Below are 22,043 nucleotides of genomic sequence, written 5' to 3' on the forward strand. Positions count from 1 at the left end.
ACTGTATTGAAACAAGAACCGTAACAAATGCCGTATACTGCAGAGCATCATGTGGTATTTCTTCAGATTCTGCAGCCCACTCTACAGGAGAAAGCTTTCATACTGTCTATTTGTCTCAGTATTTCTAGCGCAGCAGGCAGTATTCCTCTGTTTTTCTTATTTACAGCAATGCAACTGTAAACTGAAAAAAAGATGCTGTACAATACTAAATGAGCCCCATCCCCCTGCCCCACAATGTTTAAATTTCAGCTCCATTTTTAAGCATACAATCCTTTTAAATTGTTCTCTTAACATCACAAAGAGGAAGCCTGCCCATGAGTAGATGTATGTATGTTTTGGCCTGGAGAGAAGTAGCAGGTCTGAATAGGATTTAGTAGGGAGTTGTTTTTCCCTTTAAATTGACTTGCTAATTTTTTAGGTGTTTTACTGAAGGTGATGCTGTTGTATAAACTCCTAGTAAATGGCATTATGGTGTTGATCAGGGCAGGCATTTACAACTGAAAACATGGATATGGTAAACATGCTGCATCCCTGAGGCTGCACAGGAATGGGGGGCAGCTACTGACTTCTACTTGAACTAGTAAAAATAAAACATAACATGAAAAAGAATGACAGACTGGTTGACTAAAGTAGCATTTATCAGATACTTTTTCCCTGAATACTCTGTATTAGTCGATGAGCAAAGTTTGCTGTATTCTTACATTTTTAAATGGCATTAGTGTCTCAGGTCATAAAAATGACTTATTTCTGGTTTTTAGAGTAGGTACTTAGGAATATTTGCCAAGAATATGCCTTCTTCTGAACAAAAGCAAGTTACAGCACTGCTTTGCGTTGGAACAGGCACTGTTATTTATCACAAGTTAACACAGTTTCATTGGTTCATTCATTAAGTCCATTTACTTCCACAGAAAAAAAGTCAGAGAAGAGGGGTTTTTTACACTTTTGCTGTCTCTGTTCCACTGTCTCTCCCTGCTCCTTGTGTTTATGTGCTTTTGTACATCCAATATGAATTCATTGCCTATGAAAGCTTGACTAACTTGACAAAACTAGAGAATTTAAAGTGGCAATCACAGTTGTCCACCAAACAGAGCTCATGCACACCATAAAACTTGTGTCCGAGTGTACCCTTAGTCTGTGCTAGCTCTGTCCTTGGACGGGTTTGCACTGTTGTTCCCCCAAAACTTTGGCACTGGAGCCAAAATAAGGCGATCTTTGCCACTCTCCCTTGTGCCAGCATGAGTCTTAGTGCAGCCACATACTGATCCAGAACAGGAAACTAATTAAAACTGAAGTCTCCTCCACCTTACAGCTTAGGCTAGTTTTAACCCAGATCAGCTCACTCGGTAGCTTCCCAAAGTGTTTGTACCCATGCAAAAGGAGGAGTGGTGTCATGGCACGGGCATCATTCTGTGTCAGTGAAGTTTTATACTACCTTCATATGTTTGTGGAACAACAGTGTTAGTGGCAAAAATAGTCCTATTCTGAATCCTTGTCATGAGGCCAGCAGCACTAGTGAGGCCAGGCAGGGATTAGTAACTCATTGCATGCAAGTCACCAGCCTCAGAAACCACTGCCCAGAGGGGTCAATGGTCTAAATGGAGTTTCAGCCTGAAAGTAGATTTGGAAGGGCCTACCTCCTTTGCTGGTGCTTCTAGCAAATGAGTTTAGTGAATATAATGATCAGTTGAACATCAAATAATAATAAATGGTTTAATAATAAGAATTAAAGTATCTGGATAAATTTGGAATGCCTGCACTCTTAACTAGTCAAATTATCTTTAAATCTGTAAAACAGAAATGAGAGTTTTTGTCTATCTCAGTACTTTTCATGCTATTCACTCTAACCTGAGCAGAACTTTCATTTGTATCTTAGTGTTTGTTTTAGCTTTGTCATTGATATCCTTGTAAAGATGTATCTCAAGCCCTAAATGCATTTTAGTAGACCTAAGTAACACTCCGTAACACTGCAAAAGAACCAGAACAGATAGTTGTTTGAGAAAATAGTTTTATTTGTGACTCTTGAAGTATTTTAATGGTTTGTCATAGGCTTGATGGGCTTTCATGTAAATATTTCATCCATTTAAGCACTGGTTTGTCTTGGTGATGATTTAGATACAGTTAATTCATTTTCTTTTGCAAGTGTTGAAAGCAAAATTCTAGCCTTTTTATTTCAGGGGTCTTCATTTGAAATTGATTTTTTTTCTTTAAATTTTTTTAAATCTGTTTAACCATCCAAACTTTAAATGTAATGTTTTGTTTCATAATTGATAACAAATTTCTTTATTTTCTTTTTTTCTGTTTGATATGGCCTGAATTACTTCCTTTGGGTCTCTTTCCCTCCCTCTTTCCCTCCCTCTTTCCCTCCCCTCTCCCCTTTTCTCTCCTTTTCCTTTCTGCTAAAACGAGTTGATTGCAGTTCTCTACAGCAGTTGCCATCACAGCTCAGTATCTAGGCATCAGAGAGTAACCACCCAAATAATTCACTTCTGCTGTTTGGATTGTTGGAGAGCGAGTGCCTGTAGTGCCATGTCTCTTATAAAAGTTGAAGATGACCACTGTCTAGATGAAGCCAGAGAGGGTGGGATAGTATGAGAAGCTGAGACAAGAAAAGTGCAGTTGTCCACTGTGCAAGAGACAGGATCCTTCTCTGCTGCTTGCAAAATTTCCTTAAAGGTCTTGCTTTGGGGTGGGAAGGGATTCCCTAACCCTTCTAACATAACGGCTGTCTGGTGAAATCCACAGACAGCAAAGATACTGATTTCTCTCTACTGCCAATAGCAGAGAAAACCGACTTGCCATAGGAATGGAATAAATGGAGGGATATCCCATACTTAATAGGAAGATGGGACCTCAAATTGTGGTGTTAAGTTGAAACTAATATTACCATAATGATGCTTCCTCAAAATAGAAGCGTGGATATTTTTAAGCAGTTGTTTTTTGTGATGAAAGAGAACGTGCCTGGAACTTCCCAGTCAACTTGCCAGTCACTCTGTAAGTTCATAACAGAGCTGAAGGGTTTGCATGGCTTGTCAATGTGAGTTACTTCTGCGCTGATAGGCTACAAGCCTCTTAAGTCAGGAGTGGCCATCCAGTGTGTTGCACACTGGCTTTTCTGTTTCTCTCACTCTGCTGTGGTGCGGTTTTGTTTACCACACTGCAAGGTCAGCAGGGAAAATTCTACTTTCCTTATTCAGAAATAAGTCTTCTTGAAAGCTGCTCTGACCACAAGAGATCAATCCTGCATGCACTGCTTAGTCTCTATGAATCTTTTATGCTGAATTTCAGGAGAAAATCTGTTAGAGTCCTGTATAGTAATCATCATGGAAGAATGTACTTTTATTACTTATAACTGCAGCCAGAAGATGCAAAGAAATATATATGTCAAACCTAGTTTCGTAAGGCGAATTTCTGCATGTCTTAACAAGATCTACTGCTTGTTGTTTAAATTTATATATTTTGTATTAATTTCTAACCGTGAAATGCTTGTGGATTTTAAAATAAAATGCCTGCACACCTCTGTTACTGATAATTTCAATGTTCCTGACTTGCAGTAACAGGAAAAAAAAACAAATTTTAAGTCTCACATCAACAAATTAACACAAGAAATGTTATGTAAACCCTTTCTGCATCAGCTGGGTGAATCATGTATTGTTTTTGGTTGTAGTTATTGTAGTATTCTACTGTCCAAATGAAAAACCATTGCCGATCATTGAGAAGCTGGGTTATGTGGGTTTTGGTGCCCCTCTATATTTATGAGGTTAATATTCTTCCAGGCCATTCAGTGGCATGTTAACGTGACACTCTACTATGATAGTGACACAAAATAATTCACATTAGTACTCTGTGGAGATCTCACTCTGTTCATTGCCTCTTACCCTTCCACGGTGCAACACCAAGAGTTGTCTTTCCTACACCCTCTTGTGCCATGTGCTCCTCTAACCATCTTGGTGGCCCTGCACCAGACTCGCTGCACTGTGGCAATGTCTTTCTTGTACTGGGGAGCCCAGGCGTGGCTGAATGGAAATAATCAGTTCCCTAACAGACTTGCTAAAACAGCCCGGGATGTGGCTGGCCTTCTTCACTGCAAAGACGCACTGCTGACCTATGCTCTGCTTGGCTACTGGCACCGCCAGGACTTTTTCTGCAAAGCTGCTTTCTGGCCACTCAGCCCCAGCCTATCCTGCTGCATGCTGTTATTCCAGCCTGGATGCAGGGCTTGTATTTGCTGTTCTGAACTTTGTGATGTTCCTGTCAGCCCATTTCTCCATCCTGTCAAGGTCCCTCTGAATAGCAGCCTTGCTCTCCAGCACATTAACTACTTCCCCAGTTATGTATCATCCACTAATCTGCTGGTAGTGCTGCCAATACTCCACCAATTTAACTACTGGGACGCAGTCTCAAAGGCCTTGCTAAAGTCAAGGTATACAACATCCACTGCTTTTCTTTATCTGCAAGCCTGGCAATCAGATGGTCAGGCAAAATTTGGTAAATCTATGCTGGTTGTTCCCAGTTTCCCTCTCGGGAAGCATTTACTCGATAAACCTGCTATGGACTGAGGTGTTCTTGACCAGCTTTTAGTTTCCCAGATCTTCCTTCTTGTTCTTCTTCAAGACCAGTGTGATGTTTGTCTTTTTCCAGTCATCAGAAACCCCCTGATTGACTTGACCTTTTGAAGATAATAGCAGCTTCACAGCAACATCAGCACCCTTGGAGGTATCTCACCTGGTCCCATGGATTGTATACGTCCAGATGGATTAAGTGCTCTGTCTTCCTCTGCTATAGGTAATGCTGCACTCCTGCAGACTTTTCTGGTAGGCTCATGGAACTGAAAGGCTTGAGGGCAGAGGCAAAGAAGTAATTTCTCTGTCTTTTCCTTGTCCTTTGTCACTAGGTCCTCTGCCTCATTTTACTGCTGATGTACTTATAGAAGCCCTTCTTGCTTCCCTTCACATCCCTCCCTAAATCCAACTCCAGCTGAGCTTTGGCTTTCTTGACTCCATCCTTGCACACTCAGGCAATCCTTCTGTATTTCTCCTGGGTAGCCATCTCCATCTCTGCTTCCTTGATACATTTTGCATTCAATCTCAAACATGAGTTCCCTGTTTTTCCATGCTGGCTTTCTGCCATGATTGCTCAACTTTCTGCATAATGGAATGGACTGTCCTTGTGCTTTGAGGAGGTTGTCCTTGAAGATCAGTATTGGTGTACCTCTGTAACTCTCAGCATTTTAATTTGGAGAGGAAATGCTATCATGATGTGCAGAGGATCTGATCAGATAATTTAGATCGCTTCTCTTCTCCTCCTCTCCCTTCACCACTAAAGAATTTTCCAGACCACAAGGAAATTTTTCTCCCTTTAACTAAATGTCCATCATAGTAAATATAACAATTTAAAGTCAAAGCTGCCTTCCAGACTCACTCTGCCTTCGCTGGGTGTTAAGATACTATCAATTTGTGATGATATGTGGCTTAAAAATAAAGATGTAAGTTAACTTCAGCAATAAGAAGTTTTGACAAAAAGCTTATTAGGGTAACTGCTGGGCTGAACCCCTGTTCTTTAAAGCTAGAAAACATTTTTTTTTCCTGCCCTTGTCTAAACTTCTGGAGTATTTGCATAAATAAATATTTTAAGACATTGTCCTCCTCAAAACCCAGCTGCTCCTTTGGGGAGGGAGGCACATTGTAGCACTTACGCTGAAGGAATTTGTTTCCCCTGTTTGTGTTCTTTCTGCCAGTAATTGTTACTGTGAAAGCACTAGGGCATGGAAGCTTACAACTAGTAAATTCTTCTTTAAATACAGATATTCTGTAGATGTAGCTGTAGATGACAGCTATTCTTAAAAATATGAAGAGACAGTATATCCCAGTCAGGGAGAGTATCATTTAATCCAACTCAAAATGTCATTTATGTTGGCAGAAGTGAGAAAGATACATTTCTGGTTCTCAACATTTGTAATAGTTTTTATTTAATTTCTGGTCACAAAAGAATACTGAAATGATTGTACAAGATCAGCTAATATTTTCTGTCTTCTGCCTATCCTATGGAGTAATATACATAAAGTCCTGTTAAAGACAGCTGAATTTATATTATTTTGGTTTCCAAAGACATCTTTAACATATACATTTAAATGCACGTTATAAGTGTACCTACTTATTTTGTATATCATAGAAACTCATATGCATATAATATTTAACATGAGATTTTTAATAAAGTATTATTCCTTTTACAAATAATCATTCTGGACAGTGTTTTACAGCATAACAGGCAGTGCCACTCGGTAATTTTGCACAACTGATCCAGAGAAGATGGTAAATAATACGCTAGTAAAAGATTCTTGGAGGAAATGATACATTGGTTGTGGTCATGTTTATGATCACAATTACTAGAAGGTATTTAGCTCAGATTCGTGCTTTAGCTGATACTGCCAACACAGTTTGCATTTCCAAAGCTAGTAGAAAAGCTTCCAAAAATCTGTTCTTAATTTTTTTTTTTTGACCACTTCATAGACTGGCTGCTGGTATGCTGACATGGAAAGTGTAATCTCAATTGACAGGATGTATACCAACCTCCCACCTGATAGCTTTTGGTAACAGTGAAAGTATTTCATGTCTTCAAGTTGTGGGTTCACAAGAGAGTACTAAACATACTAAACAGAGTAGTAAAAGTTTTGAGTTATATTAATTTGCATCCATCATGTGTATTTGTGAATGTGTTCTCATATGCCAATATATGCAATTCAAAAAGTTGCATTGAAAATAACCAGGAAAGCCCTTCCATCTAAGAAGTGCAGTAATTTGTTTATGTAAACTCAGTCTGAATTGCTGGCACAGTATTTGAAAAGTGCTTTATTCCTCTAACTTGATGTGCTATATCAGTTTCATATATTGATTGGTATAAACATGTGTGAGTAGAAACGTATAGCAGCTTTTAAGGCAGTGTCATTTTACTGTGGAAAAAATTACAGCCCCTGAAAGCAAATGCCAATAATATTTGACTGTTTCCAAAACTATTAGGTGCTGTTAGAGCTCTGATTCCAAAGGGTTAAGTCTGTAGTAAAAACCAAGAAGAATGCAAAATGATCAAGAAATGACATGCTGCCTATTGTTTGTAGCTATAGGATCAAAATAACAATTATACATGCCAAATAAATTCTAAACCTGTAAAGGAGAAAAAGAGGGGGTGGCTGTAAGTACAGGTGCCAGAAGCATTAAATAACCTTCTCAGACAAGGTGCACCACTGTTGTCTTGAATACTGCTAGGTCCCCCCAGTCTGGCATTTTTCCCCCTGCACTAGACAATGTGCATTCACTGCAGGAGACTAGGTTAAGCCTGCGTCTCCCAGACCTGCCGGCTCCTTGTGCCCAACCCGACACAGAGGTGCCTTTGTCAGTGTAATTACCCTCCCCTTGTAGTAGAAATAGTTTGTTTAGAGCCTTATTTGCAGGTAGAGCTGGTATAAGCAGGAATTAGCATGCTAAAGAACCTGCCCCAGCACTGACTCGGGCTTATTTATCAGAATCTTTCGACAATCAGGGTTTGGGGGTTTTTTTCCTCCTCCATTGGTTTATTCAGTGAGATACTATCCCAGATTAAGAACTTTAAGGTTATTAAAGAGATTGAAGATGGGAGCCAACTAGCTGTTATATTAGGGAGACGCATGTCATGGTGTGTAGTATCTCCCAACAGCCTGGCAGGTCTGCACCATGGCTGCCAGAATAAACTCGGGCGGATGATCCTTGCAGCTTTATGAGGATTGATTAAAACTCCTTTTGGCTTTCAGCACGTTGTCCACATCAAAAAGGTGCGAGAAGTAAAATAAATGTTTCTTTTGCTTTTCAAGATACTGTGGCCAATCTCCCTAAGCCTTCCTAATTGGCCTAGGCTGGTTGCGGATGATTAACTTGAAGTTAAATGAGGCCTGCTTTTAAACATGCTTTCCCAGACTTTAAACAGAATGATGAGGGGAAACTCTAGACTGTTGTGATATTGGAACAGAGCCAAACTGGGTTATTATTAAAGTGGATCCAAGTTTGGATCCAAGTTTTGTTTACCCTTAGCCAACTTAGTTGAGGGACATCCTCTCTCTCTGTGTACCCGAATGTACATTATTAATGATATTAACAATCTGCTATTTCTGTCTTGTGCAAAACGTCCTGTAATGAAGGAGGAGCAACGTTAGCAGCTCAGGCTGACTTAAAAGTTGCTTGCAGTTGGAGTTTATTGATTTCCGTAAGTTATTTTCACTATGTAGAGATATTTCAGAGTATGAAAAAAATGCAGAGGAAAAGCGTGCACAGGGTTTTAATGACAGCATAGCAAAGAAAATAAAAGTAATGTGCCCTGAGGGCAAAGGCAGTGCGGAGATTTGCTCTGAGGAAAAGTATGCTCTAAAAATAAATCTTTAAAGAAACCGTGTTAGTCTGTGAATGTTTCAGGAGTAAATTTCATTTTTTTTCTGTGAGGTAAATATAGTACCAACATTTGATCATTAAAAAGTTGTTTTTTTCACACAGAACTTGGTAAACCCCCCAGTCTTTCTTTTTATGTGCAGATTAAAGGTATACTGTAAATCAGGCTTCTGTTGCAGCATGAGAGGCCAGAATTCTTGTGCATATGTAGAATACAAAAGATTCATCTTCTTTATACATTAAAGGTAAAGTGTGTGGCCTTTGCAGGTAATTTTTAGAGGAGAATCTAGCCCAGTGTTCATTTTGTTCCATGGCTGATAACTCCAGTCAGCATGGCTGAACAGTGCAGCGGTTGCATGACTGCAGTGTTTTGAGTACCTTTATGGCATTTTCTTTAAGAACTAAAAGCTCTTTAGTATATGTAAGAAAAGCATAAGGAGAACCAGTGACTGCGAGCATAAATCAGACAGCTTCAATTGAGAAACAAGGCAAACTTTCTTAATAGCAAAAGTAATTAACCATTGCATGGAACTGTCAGGAGAAATGGTGAATTCTCAATTTGAGAATGTCAAGAAATACATTGAGAAAGTGTTCTAGAAAGAGACTGGGATTTGAGCGGAGCATATTGTACTTGCTACCCTAGGTAACAGAGTAAAATGTAATGGTCTGTGACATATGGAAGGTCTGACTAGAAGATCTAATGGCTGTTTTTAAACATAAATTTTTATTTTCTCAGAGTCATTCTCTGACTGCAAATTACACTTACTAGCATCTTCTGTAAATTAGCTTGCAGGAATTCATCTTACCATACTACATCCTGCTCACCTGCCTGTGCCTTGCCTCACTGAAATGTGCTTTTTCAGTTCTTCAGAGACCTGGGAACTCTTGCATGTTTGCTTGAGAAACATCATCCAGCATGCATAAACACTATATTTGCGCTACTATTACAGGACAAGCTAACTTACAGATATGTTCAGGCATATCATTAGATTTAACTAAATTCAGTGAATATTAGCGCATCATCTGGGGAATATCTGACACTGAGCCATTCCATGGTAGAACAGTATACAAGAGAAGTACAGTAATAAAGGGACCTCCAGGAGAGTTTGTGGGTGAACTTCAAGCAGGTTCACTGCAGCTCCACTCCCTGCTTCAAAGAGAGGAGGATCAGCCTTGTCCCAGAACCATTTCTTTCTGAAGCTCAAAAAACTTCACCCTTGCTGTGTCTTCCTGCCAATCTCAGTCCCAGTGTATTCAGACTCTGGTGTTTGCTGGATCTCCACATTGAGGAAAGGCAGATTGCAAGTCCCTCTTGGGGCTTAGAACTTGGCTATTATTTGGTATTTTATTTTTGTTGACCTCCTGTAGTGGCTTTTTACATTGCTTGAAAAACAGTTCATTGCTTGCTACTACCCCACAACTGTTCTTGCCTGTTTGCCACCACCCTCTTAGGTTTGCAATCAGCTGTACTGTCTGTAACTTCATTGGCTGTTTATACCACTTACGCAAACTAATAGCAAGGTGAATTTAACAGTAAGAGCTGAAATTTATTTGAAAAAATGTATTCCACATCATTTTTACTTTAAAAACAAGTAAATCATTCTATTACTGTTCTGCTAATGCAAAAGAATTGGTATCGTGGGCATGTTCTCTTTTGCTCTTTCCCTCAGTACGTTTGATTATCAGTCACATTGTCTCTGTAGATGTTTGGACTGGGCGCTGTTTATTTCCATATGGCATTTATTGTAAGTGGGAAAGAGAAGGGACAAACCTGTCCTGTGACTTAATCTACTTCAGACATATCCTAAACTTCTTGTACAGCCGCATGGCTAAAATATCAGCTATTTACAATTCTGCAAAAGTGTTATCAGAGCTTACGCCAACACATGACATTTTCTCTATTACCAGCAAATAACTACAGTGTTAGGGATTGAGGGAGAACAAGTAGACAAGATAAATACAGTGATAGAACTTATTGAACCAAGAAACAATACACACACTCCTCAGCAGACTGAAATACGTGTCTCTCTCAAAATTTTGAGGGGAGAAATTGCTTTTTCTATAACCCTTTGCAACAAAAGAAAAAATTATGATGTTGCCTTGTTCTCTGATGTTCATAGTTCATGATGTTAAAACTGTTCAGTCTCAAGACTTGTTCTCTTTGCTTAACACAGGGTGCTAAGGCATGTTTTCTGCGTGACATCCCTTTCTCTGCCATTTACTTTCCCTGTTATGCTCATTTGAAATCTTCTTTTGCAAATGAAGATGGGAGGATTAGCCCTGGATATTTGCTGTTGGCTGGATCAATAGCTGGTAAGTGCCCAAATTTCTTCTGGCATGCCATTACATTGCACCTGCAGCACAGTAGCTACATCTGTGAGAACTTGTGAAAAACTTGGAAGAATCATACGTATTTTTCAGCCTTGTGCCCAAATAACAGAAAGTTCCATGCCTGTGCTGCAGAAATGAGCTGATGTGAAAGATAGTGTAAGTTCCTGGTGTCTTCATAATGGTCCAGAGGAAAAGGGAAGGGAAAGATTTAAGTTCTGATGTTTTGTCATCACATATCATCTTTCCTTATGAAGCTACTGTGCTGTTCTCTTTGCTCTCGCTTTGGTTGGCTGACTGGCAAAGTTTTGTTGAAATGGTTTATAAATAAAATCACTGCATTCTTGAAATTCTTTATGATCAGAGGAATCTTGAATTTTGGTATATGGCACCCAAAAGCCATGCTAGCAATACAGCTCTCTGAACACATTGTGAGCAGACTCTGACAAAATGATGAAAACTGCTTACTACTGACATTATCCCATGCAGTTACTTGGCTTCATGAGGTTTTTCCTTGGATTTTGCCCTTATCAGTTTTTTTGTATTAAACAAAACAGAAACAGATTTAGATGCAGGTTTCGGCTGAACATTTTTAAGGTAGAAGAGTCAGTGTAAAAATAAAGCTGAACCCATGACTATGACAAATGGTAGAAATGTACAGGGCTTGGGACAGGTTTGCTCTGTTCTGTGCCAAATGAAAAGCTGCATATGCTGTGTTTTGTTGGAAGTCAGTCTGGGAAGGAATCATCAACTTGGACTGTAGTGTCTTGCCTACTGCGACAAGGACTTGGCACAGAAGAAAGCAAATGGTGTGGCTAGTTGTCTCGTGTACTGTAAGTTGCTGATGCCTAGCATATTCGGATATGAAGGAGGTGCTGAATGGAGCACTTGTTTGTTTTAGTCTGCTACAATGTGGATAGGATAGCCAGATGGTGCTTAAATTTTCATGGATGCGTTGGAGTGTGTCAGAACCAAAGGGAGAAGATGGAGATCCACTTTGTAGCCTAAATTTGCCTTTGTGCCTGCTGCTTAGTCTGTCCCTGGTATGGAGCCCCAGCTGGTAGCTGCGTCGCAGAGAGGGCACCTCAAGAGTCCTTTTCCTGCTATGGCCAAGGTTCACAAGTTTCCTTCAGGGAACAAATGGACCTGAAAGTGTCTGCAGCAGGACTACTGGGCGAGTGTGTAACAGGCAGGAGAGCTCCAATCAAGGTTAACAAAGCAGGTATTTTCGTCATGTTAATCAGGAGCTATTCAACCTCTTTGAGCTGCACCAACCTTCCTCCTCCAGTGTGGCTGGTATGTTATGTGAGCTGCTGTGACCTGCTGAGGTAGAAAAGTGATGGAGAGGTGTGAATCTGGTATAGAGAGGTAGTTTAGCTGTGTTTTCCTATTTGATTTTAAGTGTTCTTCTCTCTGGGGAAACTCTCCTCAGTCAGAATTATACACAGGGTTGTGTCTCCTGAAGGGCATGGACCTTTTATACCAAGCATGTGGGTGTATCTGGATTTTGGATATAGCTAAAGCTTGGCTGTGCAGATCAGTTAGTCTATCTTGTTGAAGCTTGTAGCTTCAGGTCTTTGTGTTTGCTCTGTATGCACGAGCTCATAGTCCAGAGGAATAGACTTGACACTAGGAAAATCAGCTTAAAAAAGCCCTTGTCCTCTCCCCTCCACCCCCCATCCCAAAACAGAGCCAACCTCTAAACCCCCCAACAGGAGCTTAAATCCAGCTTGTTTCTCACCCATTTTAATGGGACAAAACCATTTTTGAACTTTAGATCATGTTTACAGACTTGAAACATAAGCTGGCATTTTTAAGCCAAGTCATTTCTTAGATTTTCCTATTTTTCTCTTTCTAGCCATTGTCAGGTGATTGCAGACTGAGATAAGTGTCTCTTTGAAGTTCAGGCACAGAAGCAGTCTTTATTGTTGCTGATATGACTTACCGAAGTAGCCATAATGTGAATTTTATCCAGTGTTTCCTGTGAATTCCAGTCTAAGTTAACTGTCATGACCAAATTACAGTATTAAAGATACAATACTCATCATATTTTTTATGAAAACAAATTTCTTTTATTAGATACAAGTGAAGTGTGGTGGGGGCATGTATGTCAGCTCTATGTTTTGCCACGAGGAAGTCAAGGGCAAGATACAGAAAAAACGTCTCTGCAACACTGGCTGAGGCTGTAAATGGTGCCTGCTGGACTCTGGGATGATGTGTGGGCCTCTGTACTTTGGCTGGGGATCTCACCTGCTCTTCTGGCTCTGCAGCCTGTTTTCAGAAATGCCTGTGAGCTCCATGCGGCTGGGGAAAACTCCAGGGACTCGGATGATCAAGCTGGCCATGCTTACTGGCGCACTTGCATTTTTGCCAGTGGATGTTGCCAGTGCTGTGTATATTTTCTTCCTTTTTGTTGTTGCTGGGGTCACATGCAACAAGCTTGTCTTCTATTTTGATCAGCGTCTGTTTTTCACTGTTTACCAGAAGTCTCAACCTGTTGTGCCACAGCATTTTCTGAGGAGATGATTCTAATATCAACTACAGGATCTCTCCTTAATTTGCTCCATCTGCCAATTGCTTCTGTGAACTTCCTTCTCCTCTCCTCAGTCCTCTTTTTTATCGTCAGCTCCTGCTGTGTTATTTGTCTTATTTCGATTGTAAGCTCCTCAGGGCAGCGACCTGTAAATTTTTATTTGTCTGTAAAGTCTTTTGTGCTGTATAAATAGCTCTTAAAAGCAGGCATAAAAAAAATCTTTAAATGCAAAATATTCCCAGTAATAAGGAATGACGAATAAGGAGATGGAAGTCAATGTGTAGTAAGCAGAATTGTTTCTAAGTATGTCCTTTGGTTTTCCTTGAAAACACTGGTTCGCTTTTGACGGACAAAAGTCCAGCTTTAAATTGAATACTTAACCAATATCCTGGAGTGGGTAAGCGTAAGCAAAAAGGAATTTCAACATTTCTAGAGCTAGGAAACCTTTACCAGGTTTTAGCACTTGCCTGACAGATTGACTACTGTGAAAGGTCAGTGTGTGTGTGCTTTTTTTGGGGGTCCAGGAGAGGAGGAAGAGTCCTTATTTTAATGATATGGATACGCTTATATCTGAGAGCAGTCGGCAAGATGGGTGTGTTGGTGCTTGAAGCCAGACCATGCTGGTTTGGACAAAAGTTGTTACAGAATTATTAAGCCTAAAAAATAGCAAAGGAGATTTATGCATCTGCATCTGACCAAATTGGTTTGGAACAGATGCCGAATGGAAAAGTAATGAAACCATAAGAGACGGTGTCTTCTGGGTACAGTCTCACTGCTTTTTTTTCTTTCCCTTTCCCTTTTTTTTTTTTTTTTTTTTTTTTCCTTTTTCTGAACATGGACAGCCCCAGTTAGGATAGGAATGATTTTAGAAGTACCGCCCATTGGTGATTTGGTATTTGATGCTTTCAGTTGATTATCTGCCAGGATAAATTTAAATCTTCCTCCAAGTGCTCTGCTGAGGATGTCAGCTGTGGCTTTGCAGCTGAGCAATCTGCCATTGCTAATGAGAAAAATGAACCTTTTTCTAAACCTTAGCTCTCCTGCCTTGCTGAGTGTGCACAGCATTATCTCGGTAACATCGCCGTGTGAGGTGAAGGTGTGTGCGTGCGTGTGTGTGTGTGTGTGTGTACGGGCCATGCTAGCACAGTGTGCATCCAGAAAGCCAGGAACCGCAGAGAGGCATGAAAAGGAAAGATGGACCTCACCTCCAAAAAAAAAACAACCTTTGTGTTTATTAATGAGGCAAGTTTCTGGTTAGTGCTGAGAAATGCCTCCCAACTTGACAGGAAGCATGTGAGAGGGTTGTTCCCCCAGGAGAAGCTTTCCCTGGGTGAAGCCATGTCCACAATAGCTGCCTCCTGCTGCTTGTTCTCCTTTCCAACTCCGGCTGAAATCATACGTGGCTGGATTCTTCTGATGTGGGAACGAAAGGGGCAGATAGCCCTGCTTAATGAGGCAGGTAGCATGTGTGCCAAGTCAGCAGTACCTACCTGATGGTTTCTCTGTTGCATGTAGGTATGCCTGCAGCCTCTCTGGTGACGCCTGCGGATGTCATCAAAACAAGGCTGCAGGTGGCAGCCCGGGCAGGGCAGACCACCTACAGTGGCGTCGTAGATTGTTTTGCAAAGATCCTTCGCGAGGAAGGTCCAAAGGCTCTGTGGAAAGGAGCAGGAGGTGGGTGAAACAACTTTGATTACCAAGTGATTTTTAATTGTATTTTTTCTGTCTCTTACAAGCTGTTTTCTTTTCTTCCAAGCTCGTGTGTTTCGATCTTCTCCTCAGTTTGGTGTTACTTTGGTGACTTACGAGCTGCTGCAGAGATGGTTTTATGTGGACTTTGGGGGAGTGTAAGTATGTGATGTCTGAATCTGTGGTGGGATCCCAAAGCTGCACTTGGTCCTGTGCAGGTCTTTGCGCTTCTGGATGTGACAGTGACAGAATCAGGGGTTTGCCATTATGTAGGACATGCTGAAAAGGTTTTGTAAATATTATTTATGCCACACTACACTTGTAGAGATTAGGAGGATATACCATTACCTGTCTCACAGCAAGACGTTACCATACTTTATATCACTCTTCCAAGCGGGGGCTTGTGTTAGCATAAACAGAGACACTGAGAGGGTAAATAATGGGGTGGGGATATAACTGCAGTGGAAATTTGATGCCTGCCAGTCAGGATCTGCGTTCTGCATTAGTCCTCACTGATTTAGCAGAGGACATGTGCCCCTGATTAGGCAGGGCGTTTGACATCCAAAAACTCTATAGGTGTCACTAAGTCAGAATAGCATTTGATGGAGCCTCAGCTGTGCCTCCTTTCCTTGTTGCAAACCAAGAGATCTGAAATGACCATTGCTGACTTTGTACCCACTGCACAAGGACCAACTGTGTTTGGGCAGCCTCAGCAACATCAGGTTAAAATACGCACTACCACCATGGAGATCACAAGGAAGCAACGAATGCTTTGGTGCTGCTGCTGGCATCAGTCATCTGACAAGCTTACAGTTGAATTTGCCTTCCTTTGGGGTTGGTACTGAGATGGTAGCAGGAAAAAAAAAAAGAAGAAAAATACAGTGAGAAAATCTTGTTTAAAAATCTTCCTGGTCCTGTGGGTGGGGAAGGGGAGAAGAGGGGAAATACTGCCTTTATAAAACTGGGGTAAAAACATTAGGAAAATGTGATTCCAAGAATTTTGGACCAGTGGACTGTTAATTTTAAGAATTTCTTGCTGATCACTATGTGCCCTGGTTGCTAAGCTGATAATTGATGATACAAATGGATGTGAATCTTACTGTTTTAACATGTCATCCCAGGATCGGCTGCAGACCATGTATGAAGCTTTGGGGACAGCAGTTTGAAAGCCACCACAAAAGATATTTGAACTCTACCATGTTCCTGGATTGGTCGTACATTGTAGCAGAAAGTTCTGAACTTCAGCTCCCCCACACTGCAGTTTTGATTAATGCACTAAAAATTTTATCCTGATTTGACCATCCTTTATCTTCATCAGCATGAAGGCAGCTAACTGCTTTGGAACATTTAAAACAGGATATTTCTCATTACATTGTAGCATTTAATTTAGTTACTTACTGTGAGATGCCCTCAGATGTCTCATTCAGTTTATTTTATGGAGAGGATTTTTGTGAATACTGGTTTTATGCTATGGAAATTAATTTTTTATTATTATTATTATTTTACAGAAAACCAGCTGGATCAGAGCCAGTTCCTAAATCTAGGATCACACTCCCTGCTCCTAACCCTGACCATGTTGGTGGTTATAAATTGGCAGTTGCCACTTTTGCAGGGATTGAAAACAAGTTTGGACTTTACCTACCTCGGTTTAAGCCATCGCCACCTACCTCAAAGGCTGCTGCAGCAGTAGGACCCTAAGATTATTGCTGTAGGTTTTTTGTTATTAGTTGGGAAAGAGCCACTTTTCTAATTGGTTAATACTTTGTTCCTTTAGCTTCTCATCATATAGCAGTTTAGCTTCATTTGAGTTTTAAGGCAAATTTCATCTTAATCATTTGTCTTTGTGCTTCCTTAACCAGATCACTGTGAAATTCTTACCAGTTGTTTTAAGTTTGGGACCATGAATGTATTTGTCCACATCTGACATGTGCTTGTGTTGGGAAGACACTAATTTTAGGTTCCGTTTATTGGGGAGGGTTAGGTGAGAGCTGTGAACCAGATCATCTTACAGGCAATGGTTGGTTGCAGATTACCAGAGCGGATGTCACACATCGTCACTCAAATGGAAAAACTCAGTGGAAATCATGGTGTTCGAAGCAGAATGATTTTGACTGTACATGTAAATTGGTTATAAACTTAGTGCGTGTCTGTAGAGGTCAGCAAATATATACCCGGTACCTAAGTCTGCCAGTACAGCTTCAACTTTTTAAATATGTACACGCACAAGTTCCGTTTCTGGATTGTATTATGAAGCTTTTATGTGGAACATGTTTTTGTAATGGAAACCACATTTATAAATGTTTAGCCGTTGTATTATGTTACTGGTATCAAAATGCTCAAAAGAAAGTGTTATTGTCCATAGTCTTTGCACTTTATGGCAGAACTTTTGGCATTCTATTACACATACAAGGAAATTTCGTAACTAGGTGCCTATCTTGGGTTGCTGGTATTTGGAATTCTGTTTGTATATGCACTTCTAGTAAAATGCTGCTTGTTTAAATAACTGCAATAGAAAATTCATGCACTGTATCAATGGTACCTGCCTTAACTGCTGGCTTGTAATTGGCAAATAGATGGTTTCAGATTCTTATTTACTTCATTGAGTCAAAAGAGATTAAAATACTTTAAAGCAAAAGATTTTACTTAATTTTTGGTGCCTTGCACAGTGTTTAGAAAACTATGTATTTATGAAGATAGAAATAAACCTTTCAAACAGAGATGCACACATGGTATTCTGTTATGGAAATGGCATAGTACATCAAGTGTTTTGTTCAACTTAATTCATGAAGTTAGGTATAAGATTAAGGAAATGTTCGGATAGGTAGGCTATAAAAACACCTGCAGCTTGAGAACAAAGTTATCTGTATCCCCCTCTGTAGAAAAGAGGTGCTTTCACATAGATGTCACTCAAAAACTTTTTTTAAGTCAAAAACCAGGATTGGCATAAGCTTTTGGTATTTTGGTCTTTTTCTTTTGTTGGTTAATACGTTGTAAAGTCTAACTACCTAGTCAGTTTAAGCCACCGTTTGGTGTCAGATGTGGTGGTACTTAAGACCAGGATGAGTTAGGTCTTTATAGAAGAAGAATGCTTGCTTTCGGTTTTAATTTGCCTCCAATGTTGACTGTAAACTGAGGAAATATGCAGGTGTAATATCTTTGCAGAAGAGTTAGTTAGGTATCTGATAGCACATTGTTGTATTATAACTTGTTGAAATACTAAAATGGAAATTGCTACATACTAAAATGGAATATTGGGCTCTTAGAAGGACAGGCTGGTACCTCCCAACTCTGCATATCTAAGTCTCCCAAAATGACACCTTCTTGGTTTAAAAAATGGGGAAAGAACCCTGCCCCTTGTATTTCTCCAGAATTTCTAAGGATTTTTGTTTAAGTGTTGTCATAAAAGCAAAACTTTCTTACTGGGAGCTGTCTGTGCTTGACACTCAGATTTTTGGCCATTCAAGAACTGTTTTTAAACTTTGTCCTTCACACTTGCCTCATTTATTTTGTCGAAAAGAGATGTGGAAAATCAGCAGCTCAGGGAAGATTTCTGAATACTCGGCTACCCATTTCCCCCCATGCTTTAGAGCAAGCGCGTGTTCACGGCACAGACTGAGTTAGCGATTGCTCGCATCTCATGCAGCAGGAGAGGTTTGCATGTACATCCTCGGCTGAACACACACCTCTGCTGTCCAGCGCTATACCCACACACCAGTGTGGGATTCACAGCCAGTAGAGGATGAGGAATTATAACCAACTTATTATAAAACTTGCACAACTTTTTCTTTCTAGCTCATAAGACTGTTGCTGGCATTGTAAAAAACCAAATCATGAACCAACTTCCCTGCTCAGTGTTACTTGCTGTTTCCCAGGCCTGGCAGGGCAACACTTCACTGGCTGCCCTGCGTCCAGCCCGGGGGCAAGACTCAGGGCACGATGCCCATCAGGTCCATCTCAGCAGGGCACAGCCCTCTGCACTCGCTGGCAGCCCCATGAGCAAGGCTGGACTGCGTCGCTGGTGGCCCTTCTCTGAAGCAGCTGCTCCGGGGGAGTCTTCTACCCTTTGGTGTGGGGCCAACCCAGAGGAGCCTGGTGCAAGGGTGGGGGCAGGGACAGAAGGGTTTAAGAAAAAGCTGGTAACTGCTTCATTAACGTGTGACCCAGTTAAAAATATTTCAAAGCATTTAACAACTCTGCCCACAGATCCTGGGGAAGATCTGTGTGTGCAGTGGGCTTTCTCCAGACACAAAAGGATGCATTCCTGCTCTGGAAGGTTTACAGGCCAAGAAATTGTCAGATTGCCTTACAAACAAACAAAAGGCCCTGAGGACAATGTTTGTCCTCGCTGGGTTTCTGGGTGAGTTATGCAGTGTGGGAGGAACTGGATAAAATGTAACCTCACTTGCTTCCTGCAGTCCAGTTAACTAGCCATGACAGGACTTACCAGAAAAAAGAAATGATCAAAATTGGATATCTTACCTATCGGCATGCGATGGCAGGGAATGTCAGCACGAGCCCTGTATTTCTGATTCGCAGCCCCCCAGAAGCTGAGGGATGCTTTTTTGCCTGGTCCCTGGGGAATGGGTTGGGTTCAAGCTGGTTTAATATTGACAGTTTGCAGGGACACTTCTGTGAGCAAACATACCACAGACTTCAAAAATAACTTGGGCAGGTTTTTCTAAACCTGCTAAAAATATGAAACCCAACAAACCACTCTGCATCTTTCTTAGGAGGGGACAGTTTGCTCAGGAATGTCCTTTCTGTAGGCTCCGTGATGTATATGTACGTGGTGCACTGCTTACCTGCGCAGCTCCTCACTCCCTGAAAAACAGCAAGGAAGTGGGAGGAACTCGAATTGGCCAACCTTGGCCAATTATAATACACAGCTGATGTGAAATTCAGACCCTGGATGGTCTTCAGTTAAAATATTTGCTATTTTTGCATAAGCAAGAAGACAATTTCTAGAGACAGTGATCATTCATTCACAAGTTATTTAATAGTTAAGAATACAGAAGTCTCAAGACACTGGTATTTTAAGTGTCTCCAGAGAGCTTCAAACACAGCAAGAACACCGAAGGAGCTATGGAAGAAGTGCTTGCTTTAATGCCACATGCTGTAGTACAGTTCTGCTTTCTGCCCAGTGGGCAGTGGAGAGCTGTCACTGGGAGTCCAGGCAGCCTCTCGCAAGGCATCCAGCCAGTGCTTCAACATGAGGATGCAATCAAGGTGTCTGTTACCCTTCAGACAGAGAAGGGCATTTTAAGACACATGTTAATGGTTTTTAACTGCTCCTTGCACTACTCCTCATGGCATTAGAAAGCAGTACCATTGCTTGTAAAATTCACTCCAACTGCTCCAGTTATTTTACAAAGAACTATCTGACCTCTCTCGCTCTGTGCTTGCTCACATGCCAGGATGTGGAACCAGTGTATACTGGACATATTAGTGTTACTGCAGAATTAGCTCTGCTTATGAATTTGAGGGAGAATCACTCTTACACTAGTCTTATACTGGACAGACTGCTACTCCTAGAAAAGGCACCATGCATCCTCCAGTTGAACCGATGCTGCCATTGCAATAGCAGAGTCTCCTCTGTCTGTCTCCAGTCAGCAGGAATCATCCCACTCTGTGTGGGATGTCAGCTTGCTCTGAGGGGTTTCCAGTCTTTTGCTGTGTTTGCTTTGTATCTAAGGTTGCTAAAACCCAGATGGAGATAGAGCTTTTCCCATACATCTTGTGGGAAAGAATTTCTTCCCAAATATTGTTTCCACAACAGTGAAGAGATGCAGGTTGTAATTTGCAGTAAGAATTCATGATGTTCCAGGATGGGAAGAATTCATGATGTTCCAGGATGGGGCAGGGGTTCTTACGTTTTCAGAAGTAGCAAGTATTTCAGCAGTCAGGGCTGACACCCATGAAGGCAGTACTCTTCACCTTGGCACAGTCACCATGAAGCATCGCTGAGTACCCTGCGGCAATTTCTGCAGCTACTGCATCGTTGTGACCCAGCACCGTTTGTTCCTCTTGCCTTATTATCTCTCTGAAGTAATAATCTTGAGGCAACTTTGCTAAGCCTACTTGCAAGCAGCAAATACTTTTTCTGATGGCCATTCCTTGGAAATGTCTGCAATGCTTTCAGATCCAGAATGAGGGCCTTTTCACCTTTCAAATATCTCTTTTTGTCCAAGTGATATTATTTACATGCTAGTCTTAAAGCAGCAGGCCTGGCATTTCACTCCTGTGCTGTTTTTTTTAGGCTAGGAGTATAGGATGTTGTGTCTTAGCCAAGTTCTATGTTGGCAGATGCACATGCTTTCAGCCTTGACCATCATCATCTTCATTGGTTATCATGCAGCCTCTTGAACAGAGCACATGTCACAGCGGTGAAGTAACCCTGCTTCTCCTTTCAGCTAGTGCCTGGCATTCCTATCCTCCTGTGCCATCTGCCAGACCTCCCCGCCATGTCCCCTCACAGCTTCTTTCACAAGCGGTCCTGAGTCTCTGGCCACCCCATCCCTCTGCCTCGCATTTGTGTTGGTGGTGCTTTGATCTTGGGCACTGAAGTCAAAGAAGACTCTGCTCTTCCTTTCATCAAGCAAAGAGTTGGCTCTGTGTCTCTCCCACATCCACCTCACCATTCTTTCCCCTGCTCTAAATCTCATTTACAATTCAACTCTTACCTTCTTAGCCCATACCCACATCACTGACCTTCCCATTCCATCTACCTGCTTCTTCCCTGGTCAGGTTTCCATTTTCTTACCCTTTTGGTTATGATGCTCTCTCTGGATTGTTCTGAGTGGACATTTTTCTCTTTTCACTTCAAAGAAAGCTCAGATCTGACGGCCCAAAACAGAGCAGGGACTGTTCTCTAACTCATTCTTGACCCACAGGCACAGGCAGCAGTGCTAACCCATGGACCATATGCTTTATGCTCTTCTGCTTACACTAGATGTTTATAGGCAAAAGGGCCTGGAGAAGATGCTTCTTTTTTTTTTTTTTGCTGATTTATGTTTAGTTTCCTCCTGTCCAGATCCTGAGGGGCTCCTTGTCATAACTGTTCATTTGGAAAGCTAGCAAGGTAGAGC

General features: G+C 41.2%; 1 protein-coding gene across 4 annotated transcripts in view; it reads left to right on the plus strand.

The window, feature by feature from the left end:
* The window catches only part of SLC25A13 (solute carrier family 25 member 13), a 104,706-nt gene extending 87,031 nt beyond the window's left edge, over positions 1 to 17,675 (plus strand). For 3 of the 4 annotated variants that reach the window (XM_064506380.1, XM_064506381.1, XM_026099482.2), the window contains 4 exons: positions 10,583 to 10,721; positions 14,785 to 14,943; positions 15,026 to 15,116; positions 16,467 to 17,675. In XM_064506380.1, the coding sequence (XP_064362450.1) occupies positions 10,583 to 10,721; positions 14,785 to 14,943; positions 15,026 to 15,116; positions 16,467 to 16,656 (579 nt within the window). In that variant the 3' untranslated portion in view covers positions 16,657 to 17,675. Of the gene's footprint in view, positions 1 to 4,638; positions 4,783 to 10,582; positions 10,722 to 14,784; positions 14,944 to 15,025; positions 15,117 to 16,466 lie in introns of those variants that run through there. The other variant, XR_010387668.1, reaches the window with a different exon arrangement.
* The last annotated feature ends 4,368 nt before the right edge of the window (positions 17,676 to 22,043 follow it).

The sequence above is a fragment of the Dromaius novaehollandiae genome, chromosome 2 (genome assembly GCF_036370855.1).
Source record: "Dromaius novaehollandiae isolate bDroNov1 chromosome 2, bDroNov1.hap1, whole genome shotgun sequence".
Lineage (NCBI taxonomy): Eukaryota > Metazoa > Chordata > Aves > Casuariiformes > Dromaiidae > Dromaius > Dromaius novaehollandiae.